Source organism: Solea solea, chromosome 8, assembly GCF_958295425.1.
Source record: "Solea solea chromosome 8, fSolSol10.1, whole genome shotgun sequence".
Lineage (NCBI taxonomy): Eukaryota > Metazoa > Chordata > Actinopteri > Pleuronectiformes > Soleidae > Solea > Solea solea.
In genome coordinates this window covers 26,361,732-26,378,559 of record NC_081141.1, presented here as the reverse complement: position 1 = coordinate 26,378,559, position 16,828 = coordinate 26,361,732, and the positions used below count along the sequence as shown (strand labels likewise).

At 41.3% G+C, this 16,828-nt stretch overlaps 1 protein-coding gene and 1 long non-coding RNA gene across 2 annotated transcripts in view; one reads left to right on the top strand and one right to left on the bottom strand.

Annotated features, from left to right (window-relative positions):
• Positions 1–15,762, top strand: part of adgra2 (adhesion G protein-coupled receptor A2) — a 62,464-nt gene extending 46,702 nt beyond the window's left edge. Inside the window, exons 4-19 of the mRNA XM_058637128.1 lie at positions 753–824; positions 906–977; positions 1,426–1,589; positions 1,966–2,179; positions 3,385–3,549; positions 3,635–3,833; positions 4,946–5,095; positions 5,697–5,858; positions 6,681–6,881; positions 6,965–7,154; positions 7,539–7,747; positions 8,990–9,117; positions 9,212–9,335; positions 9,426–9,574; positions 10,942–11,031; positions 13,252–15,762. Coding sequence (XP_058493111.1) covers positions 753–824; positions 906–977; positions 1,426–1,589; positions 1,966–2,179; positions 3,385–3,549; positions 3,635–3,833; positions 4,946–5,095; positions 5,697–5,858; positions 6,681–6,881; positions 6,965–7,154; positions 7,539–7,747; positions 8,990–9,117; positions 9,212–9,335; positions 9,426–9,574; positions 10,942–11,031; positions 13,252–14,680 — 3,718 coding nt within the window. The 3' untranslated portion in view covers positions 14,681–15,762. The remainder of the gene's footprint in view (positions 1–752; positions 825–905; positions 978–1,425; positions 1,590–1,965; positions 2,180–3,384; positions 3,550–3,634; positions 3,834–4,945; positions 5,096–5,696; positions 5,859–6,680; positions 6,882–6,964; positions 7,155–7,538; positions 7,748–8,989; positions 9,118–9,211; positions 9,336–9,425; positions 9,575–10,941; positions 11,032–13,251) is intronic.
• LOC131464570 (uncharacterized) lies at positions 4,947–16,751 on the bottom strand. The gene is made up of 3 exons (XR_009241185.1): positions 16,486–16,751; positions 5,730–5,893; positions 4,947–5,086 (listed from the first exon to the last, which is right to left on the bottom strand). It is a non-coding gene; the product is annotated as an uncharacterized LOC131464570 (long non-coding RNA).
• Positions 16,752–16,828: the final 77 nt, after the last annotated feature.

Genomic DNA, 16,828 nt, shown 5'->3' with positions numbered 1-16,828 from the left:
GAGTAGAAGATTAGCCTCACACTTAATGGAACGCCACATTTTTAGGTGAACAAAAGCATAGAAACACATGCGTAAGGTTGTATCAGGTGCAGCAGTCGCGCAGTAGTTTTATGAATACAAATACATGAGTACATGAGAGCAGCATCAGACCTGATACTGGTACTGGTGCATCTCTGCGCTGTGTCCTTCCTCTGAAAACAGGCTCTGTCAAGCAAAACTATCAGACCTGATTGAGGTTTGTGTTTGTGTGTATACATATAGGCTTTTGGATGAAGATTGATTGAATTAAATGCATCAAATACATACAAATGTAAGGGTAGTTGAATGTTATCAGGGTTCTGGATCAAAGAAATTCCCTCATTGTTGCACATGTCACTATCTGTGAGGCGTGGAACGAGGCTGACACAGTTGTTTGTGCTGGTATAAGCGAACTAAGCGGCTGCTTTGGGGAAGAAAATAAACATTTTAACATATTAATGGCATCTAAATAGTGTTGAGCTTAAGTTATTTTGGTTTAATATTGGAGTTGAAAGCTTTGCAGCAAGAAGATAATTCTCATGTGGAGGAGAACGTGGTAGAAGATGAGTCAGTGAGTGAATATGAAAGTGCAAATTAATACGAGGCCATGTCATATAAACAAGAGCGACTCTGGTTTGCTGCTGCATATATCACCGTGTGGCTGAGACAGTTTCCTCAGTTTCCTCTTAATGTGAAAATAACAAACACATTACTTTGTCCTCTCACACTCGCAGTGACCTGTCCAACAACCGCATCGGCTGTCTGACCGCGGACATGTTCCAGGGACTGACCAACCTCACCAAACTGTAAGAGACACTTCATAAAAATTCATTCATAAAGATAATAGTTGACTTATCTTAGCTGTTGTCTCATTTCTGTCCTCTCAGTAACCTCTCTGGCAACATCATATCCACCATGGTCCCGGGGGTTTTTCAGGAGCTGCCGTCCCTAAAGCTCGTGTGAGTGTTGGAGACGCCGTCTGTAAAGATGTTTTTCTCACAGCTCACAGTTTTTCTCAAACACACCTAGACACATTGTTGTGCTTTTGGCTATTCATTTCTAGAATATCTTCCCTTTTTCCCATGAATAATTAATTTTTACAGTTAACAGTTAACTAAAATACTCACACTAACACCCCTATGGACAAAAATGTGCCCAATAAAAAACCCATTCAAATCACTAGTTTTTGACAATGTTTAAAAAAAAAAAAAATCATTAATATTTGATATTTATGGAAAGGACTGATGTTGGTTTAAAACAATAAAAAAATACAAATGTTGGGTGCTCTAGGTGTGTTAGGTTGCTTTTTAGGGTTAATGATTGGATATTAAAAAAAATAAGCAATTTGTGTGACATGTGCAGAAATGAGCAAAAACAATAACACTGTGTCGTATTTCACCTCTGCAGCAACTTCAACTCAGACCACCTGTCCTGTGACTGCGGCTTGCGTTGGGTCCCTGGCTTCTTCCGCACCAGCTCGGCCAAGTTGGGGGATGAAACGTTGTGTGCTTATCCCAGGAGCCTGAGGGGGAAACCTCTACGTGGACTCAGGGAAAGCCAGCTGAGCTGTGGTGAGAGCCTCTCTGGAATCATGAAACATATGAACCACACAGTTGGTGTCGCTCATGAATGACAATTCACAAAAGCACATTCATTCAACAGCACACGCAGGTAGCCACGTGGGTCATTTAAAAATGTAGTGGGTAAAATTCTGGTTCTCAAGCTGCACACAGGAAGTGGTTTGTTTTATGTCAAGAGAGCTGGTAAAGTGAGACGACTGAAAACACAAAGAAACATTCATGAAAAGGGAATTTTACTGCTGGAAAAATCAGCTTGTTCAGAATATCACGCTGATAATTCTGAACCTCCCTAATCAACATGTTTGCACATGACTGTAACAGTAAGAGTGAAGCGTGACGGTAACATGTCTGTGTCTGTGCGGCTCAGACGGTCCACTGGAGCTGCACACGCTGTCGCTGCTGCCGTCGCAGCGTCAGGTGGTCTTCAAAGGCGACCGGCTGCCCTTCCACTGCACCGCCTCGCTGGTGGACAAGATCACCACTCTGCACTGGCGCCACAACGGTCAGCTCGTGACCTCCGACCCTGACATGGGCGTAAACCTGGAGAACAGTGTGCTGCACGACTGCACCTTCATCACCAGGTGAGTAAGAAACTGAGTTTCAGGGACGTCACATCATTGTCGCAGAGACTTTACATGGAAGCACGTTGTGTGTACTCAGCGCTGAATAGCGTAGTATCTGTGATTTTTTGAATTGGAACACGGTAAATTATATTATAAATTATGTAAATAAAACGCAACAGAGGTACCCATAAATATATATATACATATATATATATATATATATACTGTATATATATATATATATACATGTGTGTATATATATATATATATATATACATGTGTATATATATATATATATATATATATATACGTGTATATATATATATATACATGTATATGTATATATATATATACATGTATATGTATATGTATATATATATATATATATGTCTTTGTAATTTATTTTACTTGTTTTAGATGCATCTTATCGCCTCTTGTGAGCTATTATTATATAACTGTTATTTATTGTGTCTTTTATTTATTCTTCCATACAGCACCTTGGTTCCCTGTGGTTGTTCTAAAGTGCTTTTCAAATAAAGATGGAATGGATTAGATGAAGGCAATAAATAATAACAATGATATTTACAATAACGGTATATAAAAATAAATGTACTGTTTAATTAAGTAAGGGAAAGACAAAGGGCTTGTGTCAAGATTCACTTTTAAAATGTTTATTTGATAAACTACTGTAATAGAAGTCTGTTTTATTTTACCCTTATTAAACCTTATAACACTCATTGAGAGCAACAATCCCTGGCAAAGACAGGACATGTAGATTAGACAGAGTTGATGAATTTGGGGCACATTTATTTAATATTTGCCACAGAAATTCAAATACATAAACAATAAAAATCAATGTCACGCTCTTCACGTTCAAAGAACGCGACCTTTTGACTTGTAATTCTAACATTAATATAAATTGACACGGTATATTTTTTTAATTTGAGTCCAGAAAGTGAGTGCAAGCAGCCGTGAAATAGATTTGTTCAGGATTCAGGTTAATATTATTTTGCATTTATTGTCAAGGTCTGGAGTTTTCCTTTTCCTCTGTGCTGGCATGTTTTGGCAGACGGAACCTTTCCGTTTGTTTCCACTTCCATTTGTTCCGTTTATGTTTCCCCAGAATGAATTTTTCCCTGTGCTTATGTGATGAAGAAGAAAATAAAGAGTTTGATTAGTGAACGCAGACCTGTGTTTGACGAGCTGTCTGTGTCGTTCTGCAGTGAACTCATTCTGTTTAACGTGCACGTGGAGTCCAGCGGAGAGTGGGAGTGTGTGGTTTCCACTGGGCGGGGCAACGCGTCCCTCACTGTGGAAATCGTGGTGCTGGAGAACAGCGCCTCCTTCTGTCCCGAGGAAAAAGTGATCAACAACCGCGGCGAGTTCAGGTGAGCGCCATAATCTCACACACACACACACACACGTAAAAATTCACTGTTGTTATACTGTATTTATTTGACTTTAAATGTCCAGGTGGCCGCGAACTCTGGCGGGAATAACATCGCATCAGTACTGCCTGCAGCTGCGTTACCCCTCCCTGACTGTGGAGGGCGGTGTGGAGCAGAAAAAGGCCTCGCGGTACTGCGACCGCACTGGAAAGTGGGAGGAGGGCGACTACTCGAACTGTCACTACACCAACGGCATCACCCGCGTCCTGCACACCTTCATCCTGGTCAGTTTAACACTTATTTATTTAGTTGTTGAAGCAAACAAATATGAATGTGTAAATATCCTCACACATGACATGATACATGAGAAATACATTGAGGAATTTCTTTACTGAAAATCACATCTTTTACACAATAAAATCAGTTTCTTTTAGGATAATTTCAAATGTAGTGATTCTTATAATTACACAACATGGATTGAACATACTGTAAACATGGGTTGTTGTTTTTTTAATTTGGGGGTGATTTAAAGATCTTTAAAGAGTCTTTACTTTGCACAGACTGTAAAAATGTGAGTAAAATGTCAGTAACCGCTTTTTAGCTGAGTCATGTTGTGGGCTTTTTTTTTCTGCTTTATGGGAGAAGAAATATGTTCCAGAGATGGAGAGTTATGTCTTTTGAAATAGCTACAGCACATTGTTTTGAACATCTTTATCGGACTAATATCAGCATCACAAAACAGGGATATTCCTAGTTCGATACCGAAATATAAGTTAGAGCTAGAGTTAGAGTAATCCATGTTCTACTGAAGAAGAGCTGAAACTAGCCATTTAGATCATTAACTCCTCATGTTTACTCAGATAAAGTAAGAACAAAACGTTTATTTTCCATTTAAACGGAGTTCAACATATATATATGTATATATATATACATATATATAAACATATATATAAACATATTTATATATATATATACACACTTCCACGTATGAAAACTGGAAACCATACAAATAAAAATGGCAACAATAAAAAGAGACGAGGGGAAAAAGTGCATCTGCTGTTTTACAGTTCATGAAGACAGACTGTTAACAATATAAAAAGTATGTGAAGCAGTGAGGAAAACCCGGATAAACAGGGATCATGAGTCTGAAATTGCTTCAGGGACCACAAAGTTAAAATGAATGATGCTTCAGAAAGTGTTTATTTTATTGCGCACAGATTTTCTTCCTCTTTTCTTTATGAACTTTGGCATAATTTGCACGTTGCCCTCACTTTATTGCACTTGACTTAAAATCTCAGAATTCAACATTCATACACACAAACATACGGACACGTCAGGGGTCAGAGATGGTCTTCACCGTGTCCTCACCGCGTGTGTTTTCTCTCTGGCGCCACAGAGACCCATCAACGCGTCCAACGCCGTCACGGTGGCTCATCAGGTGCGGACGTACACGCTGGAGGCCGCGGGCTTCACGGACTCGGTGGACGTGCTGTATGTGGCGCAGATCATGGAGAAGTTCATGGAATATGTCCGACATCTGCGAGAGGTGAGAAGCAGATTTGATGTGACGATGTCATTCATAGAGAGAGTTCTTCCAGGGGTTAACCCACAGTCAGTCTTTTACATGGACTACAGAGCTCTACTCGTGCTGCTGTAACATGAAAACGGACTACAATAATGTTGCCCTGTGATTGCACGAGTTAATACCTTATGAGCCTGCATGACTTAATCAGATTTATTTCACATTTTTGAGTGCAGACTGAGGATATTATATCCATATGCAATAATAAAAACACCACTGCTCTCTATTCAAGCTTGTTTCTTCATGTATGATATGTGGACCAATACATCCATAAGTTCAGGAGAGACTATTTAGCAAAATGACACCATGTTTGAATCAGCTGACGACTTTAAATGAGAGAGATTTACTGCTCTGTAAACCCTGAAACATATGTATATGTATATATATATATGTATATATATATACACTTTGAATATCAATGCTATTCTTCCCAATCACAATTTCTCGACAGTATCAACACACTTTTAGTTCCTGTGATGTTATGAGACTGATACGACTGTTACATCCCTTTTAAATGAGGTATGTAAAGCTTGTGATGATGTTTCTCTGTCTCCGTGTGTTCCAGTTGTCGGAGGTGTTGGTGGAAATGGGCAGTAACCTGATGCAGGTGGACGACCAGATCCTGGCTCTGGCGCAGCGAGAGAAGAGAGCCTGCAGCTCCATCGTCTCCTCTCTGGAGACTCTGGCCTGGCCTCAGCTGCACAGCCACGCTCAGGATTTCTCCATGGTACAGACGAACGTCATCCAATGTCACACAAATGTCTGTTGAGTGAAAGAAGACAGGACCGGATAATAAACTCTGTTTAATTTTATGACAAAAAGTAACATAAAACAAAGTAAAAAAACAGCAGTTACACACATGTGGAGCCTTTAAACCAGGGCACTCAGGGACACAAATAAACACCTATTTAAATGTTTTATATGAAGATACAAACAAGTACTGGGATCGCAGGTTCCTCACTTAACCTCCTTATTTTGTTTTTAGCTTGTTTAAAAAACAACAAAAAACTTTACACTATTTGTCACAAAGCTTTATTTTTCTAAGGTTTTCTCCTTCATTAATTCACATGTCAGATTTAAAAGTGCAGATAGTTTAGTTTTAAATGATCAGAAACTGAATTTTGAATTAGTTATCTTATCTTATCTTTAAAGGACATTTAATTAGAATTTCATTGGGCCAAATTAAACCCTTTGGCGGGCCAACTTTGGCCCCCGAGCCCCCACTTTGGGCAGCCCTACCCTAAACGAATGAAATTATAAATATAATTTTACAGGAAATGAAAAGAAAACATAATAAAATATACTGTATAAATGTATAAGGAAGTCACAGCACTAAACATAAAGGATTTCACACCGGAAAGGGAAAAAATACAACTGGAAACAAAAGGTCCGCACGTCTGTCAGGCAAAAAAATAACACATTTTGTGTAATTATACATATTTAACACATATTAGAAAATAATAATTGTCTTCTGGAGTCTTTTGCTTCAGTGTGTGGTGTAAAAAAAGACAACATCTGGATGTTTATGTTTGGTTTTTGTCGCACTCAGGTTTCTCGGAACATAGTGATGGAAGCTCACCTCATCCGCCCGGCTCACTTCACCGGCATCACGTGCACGGCGTATCAGCGGCGCGACGTCTCGGCAGGAAGTCCCGCTGCGGAGACGTCAAACTCTGGCCATGAGCAGCAGCTCCGCTTCCGCTGCAGCACCGGCTCCCACAACACCTCGCTCAACAACTTCCTGCTGAAGGTAAATCACAGAATGAAATCACTGTTAACTCTGCATGAGCAGATGATAAAGTTTTGTATGTGTATGTTTATTTTTCCCTCCAGAATTCCGTGGCGCTGGCGTCGGTGACTCTGCCGTCGACTCTGTTTCCTCCTGATGCTTCTGAAGACTGTAAACTGCAGTTTGTCGCTTTTCGGACGGGCAGCTTTTTCCCGCTGTCTGGAAACTCGAGTAACGCGGGGGAACATGCGCGCAGACGCACGGTCAACTCTCCTGTCGTATTCGTAGGATTAGGTAAAGAAACGTCAATACTTTTATTTTGAAATGGGATACATCGCAACATTGTGTTTAGAGCTGAAACAATCACTCGATTAGTAATCGATCACTAAATGAATCGTTAACTATTTTCATCGGTTTGAAGCTTTTTTTCATGATTAAAACAAGATTTCTGGGCTTCTTAAATGTGAATATTTTTCTTTGTTTCATTGCTCCATATAACAAAGAAATCATTAAAAACTTAATCATTTTTTTTTAGACATGTTCTGTTCTTAAGCTAAACTCACAGTCAGTCAAACTCACTTTAGCTGAGCACAGAAGAATCATCAGTGCAGTTTAAATATTGATCACACGTGTGTGTGTGTGTGTGTGTGTGTGTGTGTGTGTGTGTGTCTGTGACAGATGGCTGCAGCATGTGGAACCGCTCGGAGCCCATCTGGGTGTCACTGCGCCACTTGTCCCCCGGCACTGACGCCGTAGCGGCTCAGTGGAGCCCGAGGGGCCCGGAGAAGCCGGGGGTGTGGAGCCAGGACGGCTGTCAGCTGGTGCACAGTGACAGCAGCACCTCCACCATGCGCTGCTCGCTGCTCAGCAACTACGCCGTGCTGCAGGTACGACAGCACGATCCTTACACGATTCATCCCATTATTACAGTTTCCTCTTCAGCTGATGACAAGCGTGGGTTCTTAAGTACAAAATTCATGTTTCTCTACTTTACTTTATTTATATTTCTAGCAACTTTTTACTCTATTACATCTTTGTTACTACCAAATAAAATCAGAAGAAGAAGAAGAGTTGCTATTATGGTCTGTATTTACATATATAGAGCTTTTTTTTGTATTAATGAGCTGCTTTACACAACACTATTCACCCATTTATATGCTTCAACGTGGGGTTAAGTGTCTTTGCTCAAAGACATGTATTATAGACAAGCAGAGCCAGGAATTGAACCCATCACCTTCCAGTTGAAAGAAAACTCACGCTACCACTGAGCCGCCATGGCTCAATCTTAACTCCTCACTTTTAACCCTAACACTTAAGTACATTTTATATCAGAAAGTATTTTTTTCTTTAATAATCCACATAGGAAAAAACATTTTTACCCGTCCTCTACTCGGAAATTTCTCAGAACTGAGGAGCGGTGGGCAGCCACCGAGCTCAGGAGGACGCGAGCCAACTTCCATTTCCACTTGGCCACGCGCTGCCTCCATGTGCTGCACATACATGCAGCAGTGAAAATGCAATTTGTCACAAATAAAAAACCTCCACAAACATGTATGCATTTAAATATGTATCATGGCCTCATGAATCCATCACTTACATGCTCGATATCTTCATGTACAGTCATAGATGTGAAAATGTGTCTTTATTATTTATTAACTTTACTGTGTTTGCTGCTGTGACACCTTCAATTTCCCCATTGTGGGACAACAATTTTTTTATCTCATCTTGTCTTATCTTAACTTACTGTATCTTATCTTAACTTACTGTATCTTATCTTATCTTACTGTATCTTATCTTATCTTACTGTATCTTATCTTATCTTACTGTATCTTATCTTATCTTGTATTGTCTTGTCCAAGTAGAATCCTTCTTAAGTTACCTACTTTGGTAACGAGAATTTAGGCTATTGACATTTATTTAAGTGTTTTTATCATAAAAGTTGCCTAGATTTTTCTCTGGAATTCACTGCAGAAACTCACTTTTTTTTTTTTTTTTTACCGTCATCCTGTTTTGAAAAGTATTTTAAAAAGTGCACAGTGTGAACATGATGGAAACTGACTCCACTCTGAATGAAACGTTCCTTTAACCTTCATGTCATTTGTGTGTGTTTGTTTTTTCTTATTTCCTAGGAGGTGCCTGACTTCCCCACCTCCCTGCCCATCTCAGCGAGTGTGCTCCACCCGGTGGTGTACGCCTGCACTGCAGTGCTTCTCCTCTGCCTCTTCACCATCATCATCACACACATTCTCCACCACAGGTACAGTCGTGGTGTAGATTCACCAAACTCTTAACTGCTGCCTGTTCTTCTCCTCGTCATCCTTTTAACTCTCTGTCTTCACTCTCACACGCAGCTCTATCCACATATCAAGAAAAAGCTGGCACACATTACTGAACACCTGCTTCCATATCGCCATGACAACAGCGATCTACGCGGGGGGCATTAGCTTGACCAGTTACCCGGTGGTTTGCCAAGCAGTAAGTGTGGCGTTTGTGTTGATTTTGAGCAGTGACGCGTGCGTTTGACGCGTGAGTTTTGATCATGTGACTGACGTCTGTGTGTCTCAGGTGGGCATCGCCTTGCACTACTCGTCGCTGTCGACGCTGCTGTGGATCGGAGTTAGCGCCAGAGTCATCTACAAAGAGGCCCTGTGGAGGTTACCACGGCAGCTGGAGGGAGAGTCTCCTGTTCCGCCGACCCAGCGACCGATGCTCAGGTCAGGGGGCGAAGCACGGCACGCGCACCTTCACCCACTTGTTATTTAACACTTTATTATGCCAAGAATTAAACTCATTGGGATTAAATCCTCAAGATTTACAGGTTAGGGGACGGATAGAATTCAATCACACAGAATTCTCAATACAATAGGGCTGGTTTTATCAAGAGACGAAGAAATTATTCACATTTTAGAAGCTGAAACGATCAGAAATCTTGTTTTAATCAAGAAAAAAGCTTCAAAACCGATTAATCGATTATCAAAATAGTTGACGATTCATTTAGTAATCGATTTAGAATCGATTATTCGAGTAATAGTTTCAGCCCTAGTTTAAAATATAAACATGATATATAGTATAACATTGTTTTAATAGCTTAGTGTTGCATACAAGATAACTGGTATGTTTATGCATGGCAGTGGCACATCCCTCATTTATGTTTAAAATAAAAACTAGTCACTAGGCCCAGTTTAGTATAAAAACACTTGTATACAATAGATTTAGTAGTGGGTCCGTTCTCTCGATTCTCTCTGTGCTTTTGATGCACAGGCATCAAAATTCTAATGAACGAATGAACAAAACTAACGATTCTGATTTGGTGAGGTAAGAGTGGAAGGTGTACGTAAATAAACTTTAGATTAAGTCATTTCGCTTCTGTGAATTTTTAATATTGTTTTTGCTTTTGCAGAAATAAATAAATAAATATGAATCAATTTAATTTTAAAAACATGGCCACCCAAAGTGTGCGGCATCAAAGGCGACCATTGTGCCCGACAACCAAAGTCCCTCTGTTTTTAAGGAAACCTTGGAGGGACATGTGAGAGTTTTGCTGTAAGGCACAGAATCTCAGAGGAGGAGAGGAATGTATGAATGCAGCATAACACAGAGAGAAGTAGAGAGAGGGGGTCACCGTAAATCTAAGCAGGGTGATTCAGGGGGTGCCACTGCCTTTCCAAATATTCCCATCTATCCCTGCCCTCAGCCTCAGCCTCAGCCTGAGCACTGTGATCGTGAAGCTGTGACCAGGCTCTGTGCCTCTGACCTCAGTGGACCTCACCGCCTTTGTTGCCCACTCAGCCACATGGGATCAGGGTGAAATAAATCACTGCCTCGTGTAACTCTGCCCACGAAGAGCGAGAGCGAGAGCGAGCGATCACACAGCAGCCCTGCTCAAGATTAGAGACGACCAGAAAGACATAAAACACTGAAAGTAAAATGTCAGGCGTGCACACTTTAAAAACACTGTAGCAGCCAAAGGTCAAATAGCATCCTGCGGCACAAACAAGAACGGCTCTCTATTTCTCGAGCAGCAGCTGCGAGCGTGTGTTTGATTCATTACTTTTCTTTTCTCTCTCTCTTGTCATTAAAGGTTCTATTTGATAGCTGGTGGAGTTCCTCTCATCATTTGTGGGATCACTGCAGCTGTCAATGTCAACAACTACGGCGATAACAGCCCTTAGTACGTACTTCTGTATTCTCTTTCTCTCTGTTTTCCCTGTGTTGTACCGCTGTATTAACTCTGTTGGACATGTTTATCGCAGTTTTAAACACACAAAAATTAAAACTAGGCACGCAATTCGGAAAACTCGAAGCCCATGTGTAACTCCAGACTGCTCAGAATTCTGCCAGTTTCATTTAAATATTACTTTAAATCATAAACAGCGAGTCCAAAATGTTAAAAAGCCTTCATTTTTCTACTGAGACCCTGATCCAGAAGGCATGCAGGCTGATCTACGTTGGTGAATTTGAATGTTTTTGTCCTAGAAAATAAATAAAGGCTTTTTAAATTAACAAATTTTGGTTCCACCAAGCGAATTCCTGGACTTTCCCTATTTATCCATTCCAAGAGCACCAGAGGACAACAGGGACACCAGTAGTGCTCCATTCCATCATTTTAATCGGTTGTGAAAGTCTCCACAGCACAAACTGCACCTCTTAACACACGTTGTTCACACACAACTGCGCACAACACCCAGATAATCTCACTTAATATTTCTTTTATTACATTTTTGTTTCTTTGTATGTTGTAGTCTTTCTCGTACTTACATGAGTGAAATGACTGGGGTTTTGCCACATGCTGACACTTGTGTTGTTACATTATACTATCATTGCTGTCGATGATGTTATTTTCGGACCAAAAACCCTCAAACAGCACAGACTCACCTGTTTGTAAAATGTAACATAGCCTCGTGAAACCAGAACACACATGGATACTCAGAGATGATGCTTGGGAAAATGTATAATGTAATAGCTGTTTTTTGTCGATTTTAATCACTTTTGCTAAGACAGAACAGAGACAACATGAGCTCTATGTCTTTTGGCAAAGTAGTTAAAGGCTACGTTCAGATTAGAATGCAGTGTTCAAATCAGATTCATCACAGATCAGATTTGTGTGCCTGTGCTCTGAAACAGCACAGATTTATGAGAACACTTGGTATTAAAGCAGGAGACAGTGTAGGTCAGATAAGATCTTCAGAAGGCCATTGGACTTGCTTGAGCCTACAGGTAAAACCTGCCCCACATTAGAGGATACTTGGCCAAATTTCAGTCCCGATCTGGCTCTTCCGACAATCTTGGGAGTCTTCCGATTTTAGGCTAATTTGAACAGATTATCGGGTCAAATGATCCTGTAGTGTGAGGGATTAACAGATGTGATTTTAACGCCATTGGACGCCAATCATGTGCATTTCTGAGAGATCCCAAATCCATGGAATCTCCTCCCTGAAATCGTTTGATTAAACGCCAAGTATATGGTCCTGTGTCTTGACTGGATCGTCTAGTCTGTGCTTTCTCAGGATTAAAACATTGAATATCAGTTACAAAGTTTGGTGTGTCTGTAGTCTCCCACGTTTTTAAAATCAAGTCCGATTTTATAATTCTCTAGTGTGGGGCAGGCTTATCTTCTGAAGGGGACTATGACCTGGATGACTGAGAACCTTCATAGACCTTTATTGATCAATCATGGGGAAAATTCAGAAAGTGGTGCGATCACAGCAAATTTGTGGGTCAGATTTAGCTCTAGATGATGACTTTTTTCCTCCTCTATTGTTGTTTGGTGTTGCCCCAGGTTGAAACCTGCTTGATTTATGATATAAACTGTTCTCACACAAATCACATGGCCACATATCAGGTATATCTGATCTGGAACCACACACTGAAGTGACAATGGCCTGGCTAATGCCAGGATAAGGTTTTCTATCTACTAATGGCATCTAAAGACTTTTACCCATGGGAGAAAAAGACAGCTGCTCTTCGGTGGCCACCATGTTGGATGTTTATATTATAAAAGCCACTAGACGTCGCTTCTCTGTCGTCATTGCATTAAGCCCGTCTCTGGGAACCAATCACAAACCAGCCAAGGCTAAATGCCGCCCATGCCAGATGTTTGTGCAGAGCAAAATCAAATCTTTGGCAGACTCAACTGGGTTCATCCAGGCTATAGTGACACAAATTTGAAAATTTGATTTCTGTTTCCACACAGCCCCTAAGTAAATCCAATCCTTCTTTCATCAAGAGAAGAGATCTAATATGAGTCTGTTCAGGCTGGTATTCTGAACGTAGCCTAACTCTTTTCAGTTTGTGTTTAGAGTTTCTGGAAATGTGTTTAGGAGAAGCTGTAATATACAGAGATGTTCTTGTTTTGCTCTGACCCTCCTGACATCTTGTGTGCTTCTTGCAGCTGCTGGTTGGTGTGGCGTCCCAGTCTAGGCTCTTTCTTTGTCCCCGCTGGCCTTGTGTTGTTGGTGACCTGGATCTATTTCCTGTGCACTGTGTTTCGCCTGAGGCGCAGCGTGGCCAAAGAATGCACAGGAACCACCCTGTCTTCTCCTGTGACCGAGAGCCAGCCCGTGCTGGCAGGAAGCACCAGCCTGCTCCCCACAGATTCCACGGTGGGAGCGATAAGCCCCGCTGTGGCTCCAGAGGACCAGTACTCTCTGAAGACTCAGTTCTTGGTGCTGGTGGCCACTCACTTTCTGTTTGTGATCCTGTGGTGTTGTGGGGCGATGGCGATCTGGCTGACGGAACACACCAGCCTGTTGTTCAGCTGTCTCTATGGGATGACTGCCACAGTACTGGGGATATTTCTGGTGGTCCACCACTGCTTCAGACGCATGGATGTGCAGGCATCGTGGCTGGCGTGTTGCCCGGGTTACCGCCGCTCACATCCCATGTCGACTTACACTCACACCTGCACTACTGTGAGTGGGGTGCAGACGTCTGAACATGGATCCCAACTTTTCATCAACTGTCATCCTCCCGGCGACTCTCATAACTCTTCGTCGGCGAGGTCGTCGTCCACGCCGAGTGGGATCAGCAGTGTGGGCCCTGGGCCCTGCAAGCTCACCAACCTGCTACAGGTGGCACAAGATAATCCTAACATTCAATCTGCTTCTCGTCCGCCCGCAGGCCACAACACCAGCACCAGTACTGACAACACCAGCAAGCCTACAAACAATATTCTGCCCATCAATAACTCTGTAGCTCCACTGCATCCACAGAGAAGGAAAGTTAGTAGCAGAACTAAACAAGGGAGCAGTCAGTATCACCACCGGAGCGAGGGCAGAGGTCACTATCGTCTCAAAGCTCTCAGGACTGCTGGAGGTGGGGGCAGCCTCGGAGCTTTAGGACCCGCAGGTTTAGAGCACCTCACTTCTTCACATGGGGTTTACAAACAGGCCACGAGTGAGAATGGCAGCATTCACCACAGCCTTTCAGAGAACCAAGCCAGCCCACTGACAAATGGGAAGCGGGTGGGAGAGTCAGTGGCCACCAGCCCCTCAGAGGGAAGCGACGGGGGGAGCAGCGGCAGCCGCAAGCCTTTCCCACTGCTGCCATCTATGGCCAGCAGAGTGGCTATGCACGGCGCTCAGAGACGATGTGCCAGCAGAGACAATTTGAAACTGGCAGCCGCCACAGAGCGAGACACGAAACGCTGCTCTTATCCTTTAAACTGCACCACAACCACGGTGCCCGGGGCGGCTGCTGCTCCAAACGGCACCTTGAAAAACTCGGTGCTGGAGCTGGAGCAGGACATGAGCGGCACAGACCAGTCGCAGAGCTCGGTCGGAATGAGGAGCGGTCTGTGGAAAAGTGAAACCACAGTGTAACCTATACTTACAGTATATGTGAACGTCTATGCATGGCCTTGATGAACTTTTTAATGATTGGGTTATGTTTTAATGATCTCTTGATTATAATAATTATGTAATTTAAGATGCAAAATCATGAAGGCATCCAGGAACCTAAACTGGTACTCCTGCCTCTGTAGCATTGTAAGAATTTTCTGTGAAATGGGGTAAAAAAAATATAATAATGCTGTTTTTTTTGTTGTCATTTCATACTCATTTATGTTATCCGTTTCACAAGAAAATGTAAACAGTATCTCTGAAATTGGCATATAATGTTGATTTTGGGTGTCTAATGAAAGCTTTATTGTTTTAGTTGTGATTATTTTCGCTATGCATATCAACTATAGCATGAAATGGAATGCAAAACCCGTCCATTTCCAAACTTCAGCTAAATGCATTTAATCTGTGGGGGGGGAAAACGCTCAACCTTATGTTTGCTTCAAGTAACTGTGTGTGTTCTCATGTATGCACTTGTATGTTCTCTTTCCAAACATGTCTGTGTGCGTGTGTGTATATGTGTGCGTGTGTGTGTGTGTGTGTGTGTGTGTGTGCGCGCGCAGACATACAAATTGTATGAGTGTGGCTGTACAGAATTTTTGAGTGAATTAAAAAAAGCTATGAGAGACTTTTGAATATATATATAATGAGAAACTGTCATTATTATTTTCTGCGTACTATCATCCACACTGACAGAGCTCCTACCCTTTTTGAATGAATTTCAAAATAAAGACGGGGATAGTTGTCTGTCACACCCAGTCACTTTATCTAAATTCCACATAGAATAAAAACTTTCTTTCATTAGTCACTGTCTTTAATTAGAAATGTGACTGTTAATAATTCACTCATGTTTAAGTTAAGATTTCTAAAATAAACTGTCGCATTGAAATAAAAAAGAATAACACTGAAAACTCAGTGCATTCAAACCTTTTTAGTCAGTGTGATAGATTTGCAATTGAGGAAATTACATTATCAGGAAAGAGCGTTTGTCGTATGCAACCCATTGTCACTGCTTCCCCATTGTTCTTTAAAAGGAAGTCTGAATAAAACAATCACAATTTTTACCCCTCTATTACATTTGAATGTAAATACAAATACTTTTTGTGACTATGTTTTACAGTGTCTTTAAGGAAAAAAAAGCACATTTATATGTGAATAAAGAAGTAAGAATTAATTACAATTAGTTCAAATTAAATGCGTTAATAAAAGAGGCCTTTAAAGAGGATTTTTAGCTTGGAGGTATTGAGTTTGTCACCATTGTATGGCCTGAGCATTCATTCATGCATTTTTTAGCAATTAACCTAATTCACAAATTTACTCCTTGTAGAAAGATTCAAACTGGCAAACTTGGCAAAAATTAATACTCAACATTATCTATTCTAATAAATATTCAAAACAAACGTTCAAATTGAAACATCAACCTTATGACTTGAATCTTCATGTTATTATGTGATACTCACCTTCTTGTCCTCTCATAGTTAAGTAAACTAGTAACAGTGATTGCAGCCTATTTGCCAACACAATAAATGACAACAGGCTTACAGATCCACTCCACATAAATCACGTCTGAAGCTGAGTCTGTTTGTTTACTAGTGTTGCCCGGACCAACGTGGCGGGGGCGGTACCTGTAGCGTCCAAATTATTATTATTATTTTTATTCATATAAACCATATTCCAACCAAATATACAATAAAAGTGGCACGTATGTCAAGATACCGTAGAACGAAAAAAGCAACATGTACAGCTATAGCGGTGTATATACACATAGCTTAGAAGCTGACTCTTACCGTTTTACGTTTTGGTCTTGCCCGGACCAATATGGCGGAACGGTTAAAAAGAGAGAAAAAAAGAAGAAAGGACACTGTAGGGAAAAAAGTACAACACGGTGTTTACGTAAATCAAACTATGACACACGTTTCCAGAAAGTTTTAGACACAACATAACTTGACGTAGTCATTTCTTTAGCATCGCTGTACCCAGTTCAGTGTTTCATTGTCGGCCATTTTATGTTTCCCTGACAATGACGAGGGAAACTGGCTCCGGATCAGTGGTTGTTGAGGCAGGTTAACGGTCCGACGTGACACAGAGCCCGCCTCCTCCGCCACCGTCCTATCAATGACGTAGTAGTAA